The sequence below is a fragment of the Ahaetulla prasina genome, chromosome 2 (assembly GCF_028640845.1).
Source record: "Ahaetulla prasina isolate Xishuangbanna chromosome 2, ASM2864084v1, whole genome shotgun sequence".
Lineage (NCBI taxonomy): Eukaryota > Metazoa > Chordata > Lepidosauria > Squamata > Colubridae > Ahaetulla > Ahaetulla prasina.
This window is the reverse complement of record NC_080540.1, coordinates 84,544,656-84,564,436: the sequence shown is the minus strand read 5'-3', so window position 1 is coordinate 84,564,436 and position 19,781 is coordinate 84,544,656. Positions and strand designations below refer to the sequence as shown.

At 35.8% G+C, this 19,781-nt stretch overlaps 1 protein-coding gene across 1 annotated transcript in view; it reads right to left on the bottom strand.

The window, feature by feature from the left end:
* Positions 1 to 3,421: 3,421 nt before the first annotated feature.
* CLINT1 (clathrin interactor 1) overlaps positions 3,422 to 19,781 on the bottom strand; it is a 79,608-nt gene continuing 63,248 nt past the window's right edge. The window contains exons 8-12 of the mRNA XM_058167647.1: positions 18,537 to 18,609; positions 13,261 to 13,341; positions 7,829 to 8,121; positions 6,803 to 7,007; positions 3,422 to 5,204 (exon numbers count right to left, since the gene is read on the bottom strand). Of these exons, the coding sequence (XP_058023630.1) occupies positions 4,837 to 5,204; positions 6,803 to 7,007; positions 7,829 to 8,121; positions 13,261 to 13,341; positions 18,537 to 18,609 (1,020 nt within the window). The 3' untranslated portion in view covers positions 3,422 to 4,836. The remainder of the gene's footprint in view (positions 5,205 to 6,802; positions 7,008 to 7,828; positions 8,122 to 13,260; positions 13,342 to 18,536; positions 18,610 to 19,781) is intronic.

Here is a 19,781-nt window from a genome sequence, read left to right as displayed (position 1 = left end):
AGTGGCTCAGTGGCTAAGACACTGAGTGTGTCAATTGAAAGGTCAGCAGTTCAGTGGTTCGAATCCCTAGTGCCGTGTAACGGGATGAGCTCCCATTACTTGTCCCAGCTTCTGCCAATCTAGCAGTTCGAAAGCATGTAAAAAATGCAAGTAGAAAAAGAGGGACCTCCTTTGGTGGGAAGGTAACAGTGTTCTGTGTGCCTTTGGCGTTTAGTCATGCTGATCACATGACCACGGAGACATCTTTGCACAGCGCTGGCTCTTCAGCTTTGAAACGGAGATGAGCACTGCCCCCTAGAGTCGGGAACGCTAGCACATATGTGCGACCTTTACCTTTATAGATGACAGAATTTGTTGTATCTTGCTGGAAATGTAACCACTGAGTATAACTAGTACTTAAATTGTGAGAAACACCACAAGAAATATTACAATATGAATAACCAGGTACAATTGTTGAGCTTCGTTCTCTGATTATCTCCAAGGAAATAGAATATAAAGGCAATTATGTCTTGACCTAGAATGTCCGGAACATCAACTGTTTTCTTGATCTCAAATCCAATCCTATCTGCAGTTTAAATTGCTTTTTCATAATAGCAACATGTCGTATATCAGGGTTTCTCAACCTTGGTGGCTTTAAAATATGTGTTTCAGCTTCCAGAAATCCCGAACCAGCATGCGAAGAATTGAAGCCCATACATCTTAAAAGTTGCCATTGTTGAGAAATACTGATATAAATTGCCCGGCTTTTTTCTTGTGAAAATCCACAAACATTAGAAGGACAGTTCCACAGTCACAACTAAATTTCTAATTAACTGGCACATACAATATCAGATATTGATTTTAGCTTGACATGGCTTCAAATCTCAAGAAAATGGCCAAGTTCTCTTGACTTTAATATGCATTCCCACCCCAAATAAGTAGGATGTTGATGTAATTCATTGTTTCTTTTGGAATCACAAGACCTAAGTGTGATCTAAGGGGTTTTGAAGAATACATGCTAGGCCAATCTTTCTGCGAAGATTGCATGAAAGATTCTTGTATTAAATGTGTAATTAGTTGACTTTCCTCCACCAAAATTTTTGTTTGTCTTTTTTTTTCCTGTACGAAAACTTCTTTACAAAGTCAGTGTTCCATCCTTCACAGAACTCAGGGATATCTTTGCTATGCTGAGAAAACCTGAAAAGCATTAGTTTCCCCAGAGTTGTTGGGGATCAAATCTATATTGTGGATCATTAATTTATATTTTTAATCAAATTACTTATAACTTTTTTTTAAAAAACTCATTTTGCAGTTCCAAAGAATATATTAAAATATTAAACCAGAAACAAGCCATAGACAAATACTCAGTTACAATGAACAAAATATGCAGCATGTGAGGCTCTTGTTTTTTTAAAAAATGTTGTTGCTGCTGTTGTTACTCTTTTCCAAAATACTCAATGTTATTTCTCCTCCCATTACAGTCAATCCTGAGTCAGTCAGATTTCTGTTGCTCAGTTCTAGCCAATCTTTTCCTTACTAGGGAAGAATACAAATGTCTGCCAATATTTGTGATGGTGCTGCTGGCTATATAATTATCTGTTTTCAAAAAGACTTTCATAATTAGCATTTAGGATCATTATTGCTCTTCAGACTGAATGCATAGCCAAACAGTTCAATTTCCTGCGATCTCTAGAAACCTAAACTCTGAGAAGAGAGGAGGAAAAAAAAGAGGGTTTAAGCGTTGTTTTACTATTACTGTCACCAAGCACAGGATTGCTCACATTATACAAGCTGTTTATTGATAAATCTGTCCTTTTTGTTCCTTCTTTCCACAGAAAATGTTAGGCGGTTCTTTGTTGATGGATCAAGATAAAACAGATGTTGCCACCAATTCTCATTTAGTAGTTTTAAACATCACTTCTGTTAGAATATGTTGCATTACCATATTACCAATAAATCTTTTATTTATTCATTAGCTATTGTTTGAAATGGCGAAATATAGGCTGTTTTCCATAAAGGATAATACATATTGTTTCAGTGGTCAGCATCACTATGGCCTGGACTTTTCAGTATGTTGGAAATATATAAAGTTTCTTATTGTGTCCAATGCATCCTTGGGAAATAATCCTTTTTCTGGGTCTTCTGGCATCAGAATGGAAGATGGACTTTAGGGATAGATTTAGTGCCAAACTTCCCAAAATACATCCCATCACTTGCCCCCAAAAGTTTATTTTACCCGATTTCTTTTTTCTTAGAACATTTGTTTGGGGGCTGTATTACTTGAATCATTAAATTGCCAGTGTGACTCTGTGTGTCAAATATAATTAATTAAATCTGCCTACTGGGAGGATATTTTGGATCCCGCCATGCATGAAAAATATTCACATCATCAAAGAAAAGGGAAAGGTTCTCAGTTTCTATATTTGCTTTCCATTTCCTTTCTTGGATATTTGCAGAAACATATTCCAGAATCATATCCAAGTCTGGTTGGTACCTGTTGACCAGGTTTGAAGAGGCTCAGATTTGAAAAGCTGCCAATAGGTTCTGCTTTTATACTTCCCACCTGCCCTGAATGTATTGTTACGTGCCTCAGTGTCCACGGAAAGCATACAGCAGGATACAATCAAAAGGTAATAACTTCTAGCAAAATATCTGACAGGTTTCACCATGTGTTCCAAAGCATTAATCTAGTCCAGGTTCAACCCAGCTTGGTTCCACATTTCTTGCAAAACATTCTAATTTGAAGAGACACAATCTGGTCTTTTACTGTATGTATAGACAGACCATATTCCTGGATTTTGGTACTTTGCCATCCCAGTGGATAAAAAAAAATCTTTTTGACCACTTCTCCATTCCTCCATGGAACCAATCTGCTGCCATCACTTGCAATTCGGGTTCTATTTGCATGCTTTCTTTCTTTTTCTGCTTCTTAACATCTGTCACAAGCCGAAGTTATGAAGACAATTCCCACAAAAAAGTTCAAGGATTTCAAAATTGGAACTGAAGATCTGTCCTGCTCAGCCAGTAAAGCTTGTCTTGATTACTTTGATGTAACAACACTTGAAAGCTCCTATTTTATGAAACTAATTTAAACACACTGAATTGTTGAAAGATTAAAAACCACAGTCAGCTAATTACACTCACTCTCATCTCTTATTCAGCAAATGAATCACTTTTCATTACCACTTAGCTGAAGTACATGAATTTCTGCCTAATTAGAAATGTTGTAGATGGAGCATTAGCAAGGCTGGAGTGGGTCAAGATATCTTGGCTGCTTCATTTTTAATTTTTAACAGTAGAGTCGGATAGAAAAGGTGGGTGATAAGAAGTCATTAAACATTTTTAAATTATTTATAAAAATTACTTTACCCAAATGATCCTTATTCCCCCCAACTGCTCTCATAAACATCAAATGGAATGAAAGGAAGAACAGCCCCAACAGTGCTTTTAATGAACACTTTAATGTTATGCATAACAGAACATTATGAGTACAATGGAAATAAATTTTAATCAATTTAATAGGAACAATAAAAAAATAAAGTAACCAACAGAAGAAAGGGGGAAGCAATGAAGTTTTAATACCTAGAATATAGTACTTATTTCAGTAGCAGCCCTGACGTTGCAAACATAAATTGAACTTCTGCATGCCAGATTAAAAATCATGATATGTGGGTGATCCTAAATGGAGGCTTTCTTTTGAACAGGTAAAAGGAAAAAAAATCTTTCATTCATTCATTCACTTCTTTTATTTTCATTTGATTCATAAAATCTGACTGCTACAGGTTTCCTTTAATAATAATAATATATATATATTTATATATATTTAACTCCTCTCTATTGGATTCTGCAATCGCTAAGGCCATATTTACATAAAACAAAGCCAACAATTGTATAAAATCTAAAATTTAATGCTATTGGCTTGACAAAATGTTTGAAGATGATTACCATTAACTTAAAAGACAAGTCATCCTGTTGTTTGTAAAGTCGCAAGAAAGAAAGAATGAATAAACATTGCTGCCTTCAGACTATCGGTGATGTAAACAATAACCCCAGAGAACGCTAGGGAATATGCCACTGGCCGCTGATGCAGAACTGCAGAAAACAATTTTAAAAGAATTCCAAATTATACATAAGAGTTCTCCAAAAGGAAACCATGTAGCAGTTCTGGGGAATATTTCCACCAGTCCTGTGCAGAATATTATAGAGCAGAACCTGGCCGGAACATCTCTCCCTGCCCCAGCTTTATTCGTAGGCAAATTGCTCGAAGAGGTCTATAATAAAAATTTGGATAGTACAACAGTGTTGCTGGAAGAGTAGCAAAAGTATATATACATTCCAGGTCTCTTTGAATTAGCCATAATCACATATGTAAGCCATTTTGGACAAAAATATATATATATATTTTCTTATAAAAAATTGATCAGCATACTTTGACTTCAAATTTGACTCAGTGGTAGGAAAAGGAATGGATCCAATTAAGATAAAACAGATTCCAATGGGGGGGGGGGAGAAATCAAGTATAAAATTAGTTTCACACGTATTTACCCCCAAATTCCATTCTTCCCATAAGTTTCAAAGTTAAAACGGTTGCTGCTACCGGAAAAGCTTTGAATTGTCCCATTATAAAACATGGCCTAGACATTGCAGTGTCAATTCACTGGAAGAACATTCAATTCCAAAACTTGAACAAAAGTAGTTTTAGAGTTCAAAAAAAATGACCTTTGGATTCATATGTGGATTCCTTTAAAATAAGCAATAAAAAGAAGAAAAAAAGCATTTGATCAGCATTTTTCACCCTTATCCCAGCTTTATTTGTGCAGCTAAAATCCTTCATTCGATCTGATTGGTTTATAATCTTTATTTGCTAAAATTGGCAAAGTTGGCAAAGGCATCTTGCTTAGGTTGCACAGTTCCAGGAGTCATAGAGGATGCCACAGCTATATTAGGAACTCCCAAGCCCATTGTACCCGACAAACCCATTCCAGAATTTGGCATTGCCATGTTCACATTCATTCCCATCATGCCCTGGTTCATCATAGGGTTAGGGCCTCCCATGGAAGCCATCCCAATTGTGCTAGTCATTGCGGTAGGCATTCCCATCCCCACGGGAACAGGGCTGCCCATCAATGGGTTTGCTGGAGGTCGAAGAGGCATCATGCTGGGGGGTGAGTTGAGGCCCAAAGTTGCAAAATTCTGAGTCATCACATTCATAGGTTGTTGCATATCTGGAAGAAAAACGTGGTTTAAGAATAAAGCATTTTAAATGTTTGCTGTCTTTCTTATTTAAGGCAAATTTTCTCTCTCTCTTTTCCCTGGAGATGTATTCAAATCAAACTTTCAAATAAATTAAAATTCAAGTCACAACCTTTAGAGCACCACTCCATACCTTTCTAATATCTAATATTACTATATAGTATTAACTTCTACTTGTTGCAGCTTTAGTGCTTCCAAATTTCAGCTTCTCTTTCTTTTCCCTTAGCAAAATCCCTATCACCATGTTTTGATGTTGAGTGATCTATGCACCTATAGCACATTCCCAACCTCATTGGGGTGAGGAAAAAAGCCTCATTTCCTTTTCTGCTTGAATTTCCCTTATCTCTGACTGGACATTATAATTAGGAAGAACCATTATTGCCTGGAGATGGATTTGGGATTTCCCAAGTGTTTGAGAAAAGAGGTCGATAAAAGAAGTAAATGGGTATGATATACCACTAGATTAAATATGGCTATACTTTGTGAGCTTTCAAACTGACATCATCTCATTACTTACAATTTTGCTTGCCTGCTGCATATTGGCAAGCCACAATGTATACTGGTGGATTACAAAAGGTTCAGATCCAAAACAGAGAAATAAAGAGTTATCACTTTTTGATATTTGGAAAGGACGTTCATGATGATGATGCTGTACATTTCCAACATTTAAAGATAGGTTAAAGCTAACACAAATCAACCAACCACGTAACTGTTGAGTACTACTAATTTATATTGTACAACAGAATATAGAAATGTGGGAACCAATTAATTCTAGTCAGTAGTTCCTGAATAAGCTTCATTTTCATTTCCAACATTCCTCAATCCAAACTCCTTTTGCATCGCTATCTATAAAGTAAAGGTAAAGGTTCCCCTTGCACATATGTGCTAGTCGTTCCTGACTCTAGGGGGCAGTGCTCATCTCCATTTCAAAGCCAAAGAGCCAGCGCTGTCCAAAGACATCTCCATGGTCATATAGTCGGCATGATTAAATGCCAAAGGCACACGGAACGCTGTTACCTTCCCACCAAAGGTCGTCCCTATTTTTCTACTTGCATTTTTTACGTGCTGTCGAAACTGCTAGGTTGGCAGAAGCTGGGACAAGTACCGGGAGCTCACCCCGTTACGCAGCACTAGGGATCTGAACTGCTGAACTGCCGATCTTTTGATCGACAAGCTCAGCGTCTTAGCTACTGAGCCACCACGTCTATGTTTAGGTGACTACAAGCTTTAAAGGAAGCATTAAAAGATCATCAGGCCCGTATTCAATTCATCCCAATACTGTCTATTTTTACTGGAAGCAGTTTGCCAGCCAGAAGAATCAGCATTTTTTCCCTTGAGATTGTATTTGGTATCTTATGGATGCAAAATCATAATTTACTATTGAACTGGCAAAGCCTACATTTATTTGAAATGTAACATGAACTCTATTGAGACAAAATACTAGGAGCACTGAAACTGAAGTTATGTAAAATATTTTCAAAATGAAGATAACTTTAATCCTACACAAACCCATTCAGAGGGACCTGTTTTAGAAACATGCATGAACAGATAGGAGGGAATGGTTGCTTACTCTGTTGCTGAATCATTGTGTTCAGTGACGGTTGCTGGGGTTTTGAAGGCTGCATACCAGGAACTAAATTGTCCAAACTGATATTTACACTGGGATCGGACCACGTTGAAGGCAGAGTTTTGCTTACATTTTTGGGGACCATCTCTGTGCCCAGATTATATAGTGGATTAGGCTTCTGTATCATTGGATTAACACTTTGCAAAGGCTGGAAACATTGAAAAGAAATTTTTAGAGTTATGAGATTCAATGCTTTAATGGTCTAGAATTTGACACAGGAATAACCTACAAAGTTTGCACAGTATGGGATCACAGATCACAAAGGACGCTGACAATTTAATTTAGGGGAGGCCTACCAGGATAGTAAGGGGTCTGGAAACCAAATTCCAAGAGAAGCAGTTAAAAGACTTGAATATGTTTAGCCTGTAGAACAGATGTCCAAGTAGCAATATGATAATATCTGAAAAGGGATTTGACTTTTTTCACAATAGAAGAATTTGACTTATTCTTCTCTTCTTAAAAGAGGAGGACTGAAACCAGTGGGATAAAACTACAAGGTTTTATAGTCATCAGTCAGAAACAATTTGGCGAATCCTACATTGGGCAAGTAGTTGTCTACATGACTCTGAAGTCCTTCCCAACTCTTTAGATACTGGAACTGAATCATTAGTTTATGCCAAGACCAGAAACTCAGAAAAATCTTCTTCTTTCTCCCATCCATGTTTGACCTCTCCAATTTACCTAACTAAAGGACTAATATTTTGTAATTGAGCTTCCTCTTCAAACTCTTAACACAGGAAACAACTGACACTTTTTCCGACCCATTAAAATATTCAGCTACAATATGTTGCTCTAGAATGACTCTTTTTTTCTACTTAAATGAATCTCAAAGAATAACGACCAAAGTAAAATAGGCTAGAAAATACTCAGAATAGATAAAATAAGCTAAGTATTTGTCTAAATTATTCAGACACCATTTCAAACATGGAGAAAATGGGGATTAATGGCTTGCAGAACAATTATATATACCTGTGACCTTGACATAGGTAGATTAATGCTGACAGTGTTAGAGCCCATCATGGAAAAATTCATGCTTTGAGAAGAGGTCATTGTGGCTTGGGAGGTACCCATCAAATCAAACATGTCAGCAGAATTTGCAGCAGCTGGAGATTGACCCTGCTGACCAGAGTTGCCAAAGAGCTCAGCACCTGGCTGAGCAGAGCTACTGAAGAGTTCTCCAGCTGGAGCAGCAGCTGGGCATGGAGCAACTTGGTTGAAGGCACTCCAGTCACCAAATTCCCCATTCCCGCTTGTAATTGTACCTGGAGAGGGAAAAGAAAAGAAACCTTTTGTAAGTCAAATAAATGCCCCATTATATGAACTGATACAAATGGGAATTGACATTTGTCCACCCAGATTAACATCTGCAGGTAGAATCTCCATTTGGGCCCTAGTCTCCTTCATGAATATTCTAACCACTTGAAAGTGGTAGCAAGAAAATGAGAAATTCACTCGCCAATGGCAGAAACTATGGCTTGGAAGGGTGACACCTGTTGACAGTTTATCAGTTGGATGCAAATTCCTGGACAGTATAACATCTAACCCACAAGCGCATGATAGATAGAGGAGGCATCAGAGGTTCAGTATTTAAATCGTTAATACTGAAAAATGAGGAGCCTTAGGTAAAACAGAAAACACTGACTTAGGCTGAGGCTTTGAATCAATCACTATAAACAAGAATAGTCTCACGGTCGTAAGTAATAAAAATAGCAATTTGTTCAAACTCATCCGATTACATATAAATTATTTGCTGTACAAAGAGTTATTAAATCAGTATAGCTAAGTGGGATACCAATAAAATAATGGCTTTCAAATTCAACTGCCTCTGGGTGTTTATCTCACCTCTGTTGTGCTGGTTGACAGCATTATATAGTATTTATTTAGCACTCTGCGGGTGCTTTGATAAATATGCATTTAAAGCTCTCACACACATTCAAATCTTTCCACAGAAAACACTGACTAGCTCTCCAATTACTTCTGTTCTTTTTATAGAGGAATCTATTTCCATATTTTATAAAAGTACATATTTAACTTGAATAAAGATACAAGTAATCCTGGACATATGACCACAATTGGCCAGGAATCTCGGTCAATAAGTAATGTGGTCGTTAAATGAGTTATCATATGACCGGGTCTGATTTTTACAGTCGTTTTTGTCACAGTCGTTAAACAAATCACTCGGTCATGTGAATCACACCGTTGTTCAGTGACTCTAGCTTCCCCAATCGACTTTGCTTGTCAGAAGTCAGCTGAAAAGTTTGCAAATCAAGATTACGTGGTTGCAACTGTCACAAACGGGAGTCGGTTGCCAAACCTCCAAATTGCTATTATGTGACTATGGGGGTGATGCAATGATTATATTTTTAAGGATGGGTCATAAGCCACTTTTTCTATGGCCATTGTAACTTCAAACCATTGTTAAACAGTCGTAAGTGGAGTATTACCTATATAAGCAAACCTTATGATGAAACTGTATTGATGAAAGCGAAGCCTACTCTTTTTTTTAAATATGAAGTAGATTTTGATGATAAATTTCCACTCATTAGCCACTGATGAATATTATAACTTTTAGTCACACATAATGAAAGGAAATTTTGATTAATAAATGATTAGCCAATCATTTTTGTCCCATACTTCAACCAGGAAGGTAATGGACAGCAATGTTGCTTATTATCCAGATTTACACCTTGCAACTATCATTTTATATTTAATGCCAGGCAGGACTAAAAGGGAATAATTCAGGATTTTTTCATGAATTACATGGGATGAGTTTTTCGATACGAGCAATGAAAGACTGGGGAAATAGAAGGTCACAGAAACGAGACCCTTCTGACTGCAGAGTAATCCGACCTGTAGTGATAATAAGGAATTAGTGATCGACAAACTTGCAGATTATCTAGAATCTAATGTGCTTAATTATAAAGTTGTTGCAATAATTTATATCTCACTTCAGTAACTCTTAATATTACCTGTGCACCTGGGTATAAAACCCTTTATTTTAATTAATTTCACTTCCAACGGTGGATTAAAATTTAAGTAAGCCCGTACGGGGAAGGAAAAGAAGATCCACACCTCTCTGCACAATGGTGCACTTTAATGCTGCAAGTAGCAGGTTGAAATTCATTAGCTTGGGGCGATGATGAAACATTTGCTTTGATCTCCCTTAGAAAAAGGACTTTATTGGGAGTGTTTCAATTAGTCTTGCCTATTAAAAATGTAAGCACATTTAAAGTATTCCTGATGGGTAAGTAACTGCTGAATGTGTTGATTCTCCAGTTACTGGATGCTCATATTCCAAATACACATACAAAGGAGATGGGGAAATAGAGAGCTGTCTGTTGCCATTCTTTGGGGAACTTTACACGAAAGATGATGAATCAACCAAGATTTCTAGAGGGGCTTTGTTGTTCGAGAAAGATAAATCATAATTGCCTGTTTGCATAATGGTGATCAGTACAGATTAATCACAGTAATAGTGATAAAGGAATATTATTAAGTTATACTATGGTATTTGCATAACAGAATTCAGCTATCCAAAACAACAGTTTTAATAATCTGTGAAGATTTAGGTAGAACAGCGCATGTTGAAGTATTTAAAGACACAGTTCTTAGATCAACCCAGATCTTCTTTTTTCATAAAATGCACTTTTGCTGATGAGTGGGGGGGGAAAAAAAGGACATGCTTTAAGTTAATCCATCCCAGAGCCTTTCTTGGGAAAGCTGTATACATTCTGGATCCTACTGCATCAAGAAATCTATTCATTTCATTTTTGGGTTGATTGGGCCCAAGATATGGGAGGGACAATCAAAAATCGTGCAGACCTGCTTCATTTCAAGTGGATGAAAGCTGCTTTGGGATCATAGTTAACTTGGACTTTTTTGAAAACCACTTTTAACTGGGCTTAGCTCCCAACCCGTGACATGCTTTAATTTAAAAAGGGCAAGGAAAGTTTCCAGCCTTGACAGAGACAGTGGTATGCTCCCTCTTGAAGAGGCCATCCTCAGACTCAAGTGGTTTAAATAACTACTACCCCATCTCCTTTCTCTTTTTAAGAAAAGCTTTTGAGAAAGTGGTTGGACTAAGGCTTTTTGTTTCATGCTTACATGAAACTGCTGGGAGAGATAATCTATCAGTTTGGGATCTGATGTCAGGAATAAGAAATTTCAGGCCTTTCTCCCTCCCCTTTTTATTTTGCAAGAATCTTAAAGGAAGAAAAGCAATGAAAACAAGCAATTTTCTCTCTCCCTCTTTCCTTCTAGGACATGCAACTATTTTTAGGATATTTTTCTACACCAGAAGATAAAGAACTATGATTTATAGGTCTAAAAAGTGTTTTTGTGTAGATTACATAAGCACTATTATTACAGCTATCATAGCAAACAGAGTGGAGTGTCCAAATAACATCTACATGTGAAAGTATTAATTAATTAGTCTTAGGTGATGCCTGATTCAAAATCAACTCTGGCTAGCTCACATAGTAACAACAAAATATTAAATATACACTAGAAATCATAACATCATACCTGAAACAAGATAGTATATATGGTGCACAACAACAAATATTGTATCAGACCTCCATTTGCTGTCATTACTGAGACAGTTCTGGGTTCTTGACTGTCCAGGGTGGATAAAAAGCGATGATTTTTTTTAAAAAATCAAAAAATCAAATTTTTTAAAAAATTAAATCAGATTTTTTTTATTTAAAATGATTTTTAAATTTTTTTATCAAATTTATTTTAATAAAATGCTTTGGGAGTAAAAATATAACTAAAGATAGTTTTCTATATGAGATACATTAATAATTTAGTTTATTCAGCTTGTAATGAAATAGTTATGTAGCATGAGGCTGTATATTCTGCAATATTTACATTTTTGGTAAACTCATTCAATGAATCCAAGTTCCGCAATCTAAATAGGAAACCTTCATTTTGTTTGCAAATAATAATATTAAAGATTCTAAAAAGCCTTTTTACTAGTGATTTAAATTGACCTGATTTAAATCAAATCCACTCAGTGACTGTCTAAATCTAGTCTTCCAATAAGCAGGAATAAAACGAGATCACATAGTGGTATCAAAATGTATTGATTGCTATTTGCCCAGTCAATGTCTTCAGATTATAGAGCAAAGACCTCAGCAGAAATACCAAGTTCACATCGTTTATTCAAGATGGCTTTCTAAACATGCCATTCAACTTTTTTATCTATCGTCAGCAAATATAAAGTTTTCTCTATACAACCTTGCTTTAAAATCTATTAAGGGAATGGTAAATGATTATTAAATGTATTTATAAAGAAACCAAGGCGTTTTAGAATTAAAGTACTGGATCTAGAACTATTGCAAACATCAGAGAAATACTGAGATCAGTTAAAATTTGTAAGATTTTTGAAAGCTTTCTAAAGCTGATTCCCTCACCCTCCTGCCCATTGCTTTCAAGTTCAAGAACAGAGGCAACGCAGAGATGAACCCGTTCCTAATAAGTCCTGAGATTCAGCAACAAAGAGCTCTCTGGCAATTTCAGATAATGCACATGACCCAAAAACAATGATGGTACGTCATATTACCAGGTGCCAACAGTTCTAACATCATATCAAGACAAACAGCACCAATTATATTGTTATGCTATGAGAAGCCTTACAATTCTCAATCTCCTTAACAGAGAGAAAGGGAGGCATGAAACCTGCAACCTGCGAGAGAAACTGCCCAAATCTCCACAAGCAATGGGGGGGGGGGGTACTTGAGGAATGAAATTGTTGATTAAGCACAATGGAGACATAATAAATACCTTTGATATTTCCTAATTATGAACGACTTGATCAACATAAAGATACTCAAAAGAGAATCGGAGGAAATAAATCGAAAACTTGCCAAAACTAAAACCTTAAATCTTGGTTTTCAAAACAATCTATATTCTTATGTTATAAGAAGCAGAATAATATACATGGGGGGAAATACTCTATCAAAGGGAGGATAATAATAAAATTTTCTCTGAACTGCCAACAGGTGGGTCTAAACAATGGTGGGGAAACATATGGCTCCCAAACCCCCTATTGTGGGCTTTGATGCTCTCTAAAAGATGAGTGGCAAACCACCAAAAAGCAGATATGAGATTTCATGCAGAACCTTAACCCAAAGAAATGGGTTTTATAAGCCTCTGGAAAGGTTTAACACATTTTTAATGTATATCAAAATCAAACACAAAACCTCCTCCTGTCGGTGTGAATTATCATTCTGCCTATCATTAGCCTTTGGTGATGGCACAAAACAAACTGGATTCTTTTCTCATCCGTTGATTAGCAGTTGTTTTTTTTTAAAGCCCTCTGTCAAACAAAAGGACTGGCTTATTGGTTGTAGCATAACAGTGCTCAACAGTTTTGGGGTCTATTCTGTTCCCTTTCCTACCTTGCGATGGGGGACAGCTTGCGGAGGCAGCTGCAGGAGAGCTGAAGTCAGCAAATCCTCCAAAGAGGTCAGTAGAGCCACCTAAAACCAAAGGAATGAGAAGGCAGGTTGTCATGGAGAAAGCCAGAGCTGCTTCCTTTGGTATAGTTTACACATACTTTTTATAAGAAAAACCAAAGAGAATGTAATCTAGAACACATCTCACAATGGATACAGAAAATGAAAGGTCCATACTAATGCTGAAAATAATAGGAGAGAGAAGAGAGAGAGAAGAGAGAGAGAGAGAGAGAGAGAGAGAGAGAGAGAGGGAGGGAGGGAGAGAGAAAATACAGGGACAATAAACTACTCTTAAACAATGCCCATCCAAATTATTCTTCCCAACAATATTTTCAATACAATCAAAATAGGTTGTATTAAAATTCATATGAGCATAGTCATAATACATCAGCCATTTCACAGAGAGTCTCAATCTAGGAGAACAAACTATATAGCTTAGGACTACTATACATTTGGCGTTACCGGTTAAACAAGATTGATGGACAAAAATTGGGGCTGAGATATTTCAGGAGGCTATTCATAATTGGAATTTAAAAAAAAAAATCAGCCCACTCTAAAACTGCTATTAGACTCAGGAGAAAAGCTGCTCTTTAATTTTTAAACCTGTATATGTTAATGAGCTTTTGCGGAGTGTTTATTTGAGCCAATGTTCATTGCTGCACAATCAACCTCTCATTAATACAGGAATTTGAGCTTCTTGAGCAATGTATAATTAGCTCCTTTCTTCCCCTGAAAGTACTAAAAAGTTGGCCTTACTCTTCATTTGTCCTTAAAAAAATGTCATCTCTGAGTGGTCACATCCTTATAGGAAGTAGCAGTGGCTCAATTATTCTACTTTTAGTGCCTGTGTACATTATATGGGTTACATCACAGCTGTTTAGCCTGCAGTGCTTAGAAACTAGCCAGGTGGGACTGTAACATCTGTGTTGCACTCAAACAACACCAGGGACAGTTTCCAACATCTGGTACCATTTCAGAATTGTCTTATAGCTGCAAGACATTCTGTTCCATCTGCTGCACTCAACTCAGTTAATTAAACTAGAACCATCTCCTTTTTTAATAAATGGCTAGCAGCAATAAAATGAATAATTCCCTTTCTACAACATGTGTACTTGTATTTCTTTTTAATGCCATTTGCAGTCAAGGTTAGGTTGGCTGGCTTGACTCTCAAACAGAAGCGTCTATTTTTGGAATGTACACCGATTTGTTATTAAGTAGAAAATAGACTCTATATCTGTCTCAAATTCTTATATTGTTAATTATTCTGTGATGCTTATAGAAAAGCAATGCTGGTTATTTTCAGGTACGGATTTAAAATAATGATGGGAGGGGGGGGTTCATGCTAGCAATTTATAAAAACTGGATATCACCTCAATGATTCAATTAGTTAGAGGTTGTGCGAGACACACACACACATAAACATACATACAAACAAAAGGACTAAGATGAATAGGAGTTATAATTGTACAATTTTACATAGCACATCTACATGCACAGTATTGTACAGCATATGAGTTTCAGGAAAGTCTGATAACTAGAAACTTCCCAAAAATATAGTCTTAAAACATATTTAAGACAATACAGGACAAAAGAACCCTAAATAATCAATTTAAGTGTCACCCTAGAATGATAAATACCAACTAAATTCCAAGGTGAAATTGCTGAGGAAACTGCTAAATCTGTATGAAAAGCTCTCGCAGAGGGAAAATGAACAAATTCTTTGCAGCATACATCTTCCTGACCCTTCCTTTTACAGAAGTAAAACTTTAGACCTATTTTGTGGTATGGACCATTTGGACCAATGCCACACACAAGTTTCACATAGCCAAGGACAGTGCTTATCTGCTTATGAAGGACAGCAGCTACATAAAAAGACTCAAGAACATAGTCATAATAAACTAACTCTAAATGCCCCCTTAGGCCAGCAATGACATTATTTGGGGTAGCAAGCTAGTAATACATTTGATCCCTAGGACGTGTTCTTAATGTTGATATGTTGTGGAAAGAGAGATAAGTCTAACTTCCATCAGAGCACAGAAAGCAGAATGGATTACTTTCCAACGTGTCAGCATTCAGAACAAAGATCTACATACTCCGTTTTCATAAAGTGTTTACAGCTAATAATGCTAAAATGCTGGAACTACTCTTCATCTGGTTTAACGGGGGGGAAAAGCATTCTGTTATTAAACAAACTATATAGGATATGGTTTGAGGGTGGGATCCAAAGACTGTGGGATCCTTGGTATTCTCTTCATTGATTGTTTTCTTGCAGATATTTCATTACCAAACTAGGTAACATCATCAGTGGTAGACCAACCAAGCTCAGAAAGCACAAAGGAGCTTGCAATTCAACCCTGAACTATAAATATTCTTTTCTGTTTGAGATCCAAAGAGCTTTGTGCCCAACTGAGAAGTGCTTGTGGATAAAGAAATTTCTGAGAAGGGCCCACATTATTCCTATAAGAAAAGCTCCTATGTGAATGACTTGTCTGACTTCAAGTAGTTTAAATCAGGTCATCTAATTCACGAACATGAAAAAAAACCACCACAATGGAAATTGGCTATTTCTACATCATTAGAAGCAAGTAGCATAAGTAGTATTTCATTTCAATGCATACATTGAAGAAGTTTTACCTTTACTAAACACATACTTTGTATTTTCTACGTATGGATTTTGCATATTCTTAGCAATATTTTATGTAAAGCAGCGCATTCTGTGACTATCATTGACCTATGCATGGAAAAGATATTTTGGACTACAACTCCTATTAATTAAAGCCTCTGTGACCAATTGCTTTTTAGAGGAATATATTGGTTAGAGAGCTGATAAGTCAATGTAATTATAAGCTCAGTGTACTTGAACCAAGGTCCCTTTTAGATAAATCCTCAAATATAGGAGTCCCATTCTGCTTCAGGTCCAGTTGCATAGGACTAACTCAAAGGGAAGTGGTCCCCATCTGACTAAAGGATGTGCCTAAAGTGTCCCAGTAGCACATGAAAGTATGTTTCTTCTTCCCTTTACATCTCCTGCACACATCTGCAGAGATGGCTCTGTGCCTAACCAATTGGCAGAAGTCCAGGGAGCCCCAGGAACTAAGGGAAGCCCACTCATTTTTAAGTAGGAGAGAGCTATAGGTTAGATAACAAATTATTGTTCTTAACAGCATATATATTTAAGTCATACTGCTGCTGTGAGTATTAGGTAATGTGCTGTAACACATTATTTTATGAACTGTATATATTGCCCGAAAAACTATTTATCTACATGATGATATATTTAAAAAGTCAATAGATTTTAAAAATGGTGCTGTTTTACAAGACTGAGTCATTACTGTAAGACAGACTTCAGAGCAATTTTACCTAGATAGAAACATGACCTGTTTTTAGAAAGAAAAGATAGTGAATTATAAAAAATAAGAAATTAACAAAATATTTATATTTTACAATAATCAAGATCAAGAAAATAAAATATGTTTGATGCTACATTTGTATTAATAAGCAAATGTGTATGCTTTAAGAAAGAGGGATGATTAAAGCATAGTAAGACTGAACTGTGCGTCTTTGTTCACAAGAGCTTATCCACATATCGTAGTGTATTTTAAAATATACATACATGTATTCATGTATACATGGACAAACACATGAATTATATTTTGAAACTAAACTAAACTAATCCTATCTCAGCAAAGTTTTCAAATTGGCTGGACTAGCTATTTATTACATTTAAGAAAAGTATGCTTGGAGACAGGGTGGATAAAAATCATTTTTTTTAAAAAAATTAAAAATTGGATTTTTTTATTTTTATCAATTTTATTTTAATAAAATGCTTTTGGAGTAAAAAATCTTTCTAAAGGTAGTGTTCTATTTAAGATACATTAATAATTTAGCTTAATCAGCATGAAATGGAGCTTAGTTATGTAGCATGAGGCTGTATATTCTGCAATATTTACATTTTTGGTACACTCATTCAATGAATCCAAGCTCTGCAAGCTAAATAGGAAACCTTCATTTTGTTTGCAAATAATAATATTAAAGATTCTAACTACCAGCAAGAATGAGTCCTTACACTTAAAGAGCACCTGTCATTTCAGATCCATCATGGCAGCGCCTGTTAGCGGGCATCCAATCACCTGCTGCCCGCCATGTCCCTCACCTTGTTGTGTCAGTGACACATCACCAGCCCTCCCGTTCAAGTGAATGGGACTGTTGGTGAGTCAACAGTGGGTCAGAGGAGGAGCCTCTGCGGGACAAAGATGACAGCTGCTCTTTAAAAATTATGATTTAAATCATGATTTAAATCAACTTGATTTAAATCAAATCTACCCTTCTTGGAGATAAATAATGAAGTCATGTATAAAAATATGCACATTATTAAAAGTTTCCTAAATATACATGTTGGCATTCAGCTTCTATTAAAGTGTTCTCAGAGAATCAGATGACATGGAATCTTCTGGTACTCACTGCCAAACCTTTGAAAGGGAGAGGCATGGAGAATAACGTTAAATAGGTTGAGCTAATCCGACATATGAGCAAAGTTACTTCCTCATGCAGCAAGAGGGATGAGATCATCCTCTCTTCTGCCAATAGTCCTAAATCACGTTGAGGGGCACAGTATCCACAAGTGGGACATTTCTATTGTGAGAATGGAAAGAATGGGACCTGGAAAACTAATGAAACATTTTCAAGTTTGAAAATGTTCGAAAAAGCCTGTTTTATACTTGAGACTGAACATCTTGCAAATTGTTAACAATCCAATCTGAAAAAAAGTGTTTTTATAAAACTACTTGGTAGAAATATGGAACTTGCTTGCTATTGCCTCCTAGATTTCCCACCCACTCCCCTCAGCATACCTTATATTCCTAGCTAAAGTTGATTGGGATTTTTATGGTGATGACATACAATTCTTAGTTGTGATGATAGGCTTATTTAGAAAAAAATTAATGCTTACAAAATACCATACAACAGATTTAGAAATATAACTTATCCACTTCCACATCCCCTCTTCCTTGTTCTCAATGTGTATAGCATGCTAAGGGCTGAAAATTGATTGGATCACATATTCCAGTCACTATAATTCCTGACAGACTAATTATGAATCCTTCTCAGTATTAATATTGGTGTTAATATATATAATGAAGCAATTTCGATGCAGTATCTCCATAGTCCTATATCTCAAACAGAAAATTAAGTTCAAATGGAAAACAGAAAATGCACTTTACCTGTTGAAACAGATTGGTCTGTACCATCGAACAAAAGATCAACCAGATCATTGGATGACTTGTTACCAGAAACCTAGGACAAGCACAATTGAACTATTTAAAAATATATAATATAAACAAAACTGAAGAAAACAGCAGCATTATAAAGCTCCTCTTTTATTGAATACAGGCCAGGGAGTGTACATCCCAAGAAACCTTATTAGAAATAAATTCATATTAAAAACATTAGAAAATGGAATACTAGAAATTAACATATCAAAGGAATTTTATTAGGATTTTAGTACAACAATTTTTTCTCATTAGTGTTTGTAAAGATGTAAAAAGGAAGAAATGGTTTTAAACAGTTTCAAAATAAAGAAACAGAAACAGAAATGCCTATATGAAGTTGGCTCCTTAAAATTGATATTAGGACATTAAGAATACCAGGAAAACCACTCCAATTTATAATATGCTTGTAGCTCTTCACAAATATCTATTTCTATTATTTATTCTTACTAAGCCTTCTATAATCACTAATTTGAAAACTGATTTGTGATTTAAATTCAGCATTCAAATCTTGGAAGTAAGATTTTTAATTCTACTATATTTATTTTCCAGTCCATGTGGTTAACATTGCATCCCATCTAAGGTAAGCAATTTTGTAAATGGTGTTATTTATTTAAGAAGACTGGCCAACTTCAGGAGCCAACATTAAAAATAGAAAAAAACAAGAAAAAAACTTGACTGTCCAGAAAAACATTTCTACTAACAGAAAATTCAGTAAAGGATTTGACATAACCCTTAGTTCAAAGCTAACATGTAGGTTTAAACTGGTTCTTATAACATAACAAAAACTGATATTTTAAATTCTTTATATTTGATAAAACTACTAAGCTAGAAAATGAACTCCTTGAATATTGTATATCATATCCAAAATGCTCAATTCCTCATCAGTAATTAAATATATTGTGATGACTTATCTTACCACTGGGCCCGAATTTACTAAAATAAATCACTGATTAAACTGCAAGGTAATAATTTCATAAAGCCATTACATTTTAATATGTGTGATCCAATAATGTACATTTTTCTGTATAGTCACAAATAACAATGGATGGAAAGTTGTTTTTCTTGTAGCACCTTATTTTTTTTAATAGTCCATAAATGTTGGCACACGTTATAGTAAACTCTGCATACCTGATGAGCTTCTAGAAAATCTACTCATTGCAGCATTATTAAGTAGCAATGGCTCACCTTAATTTTTTT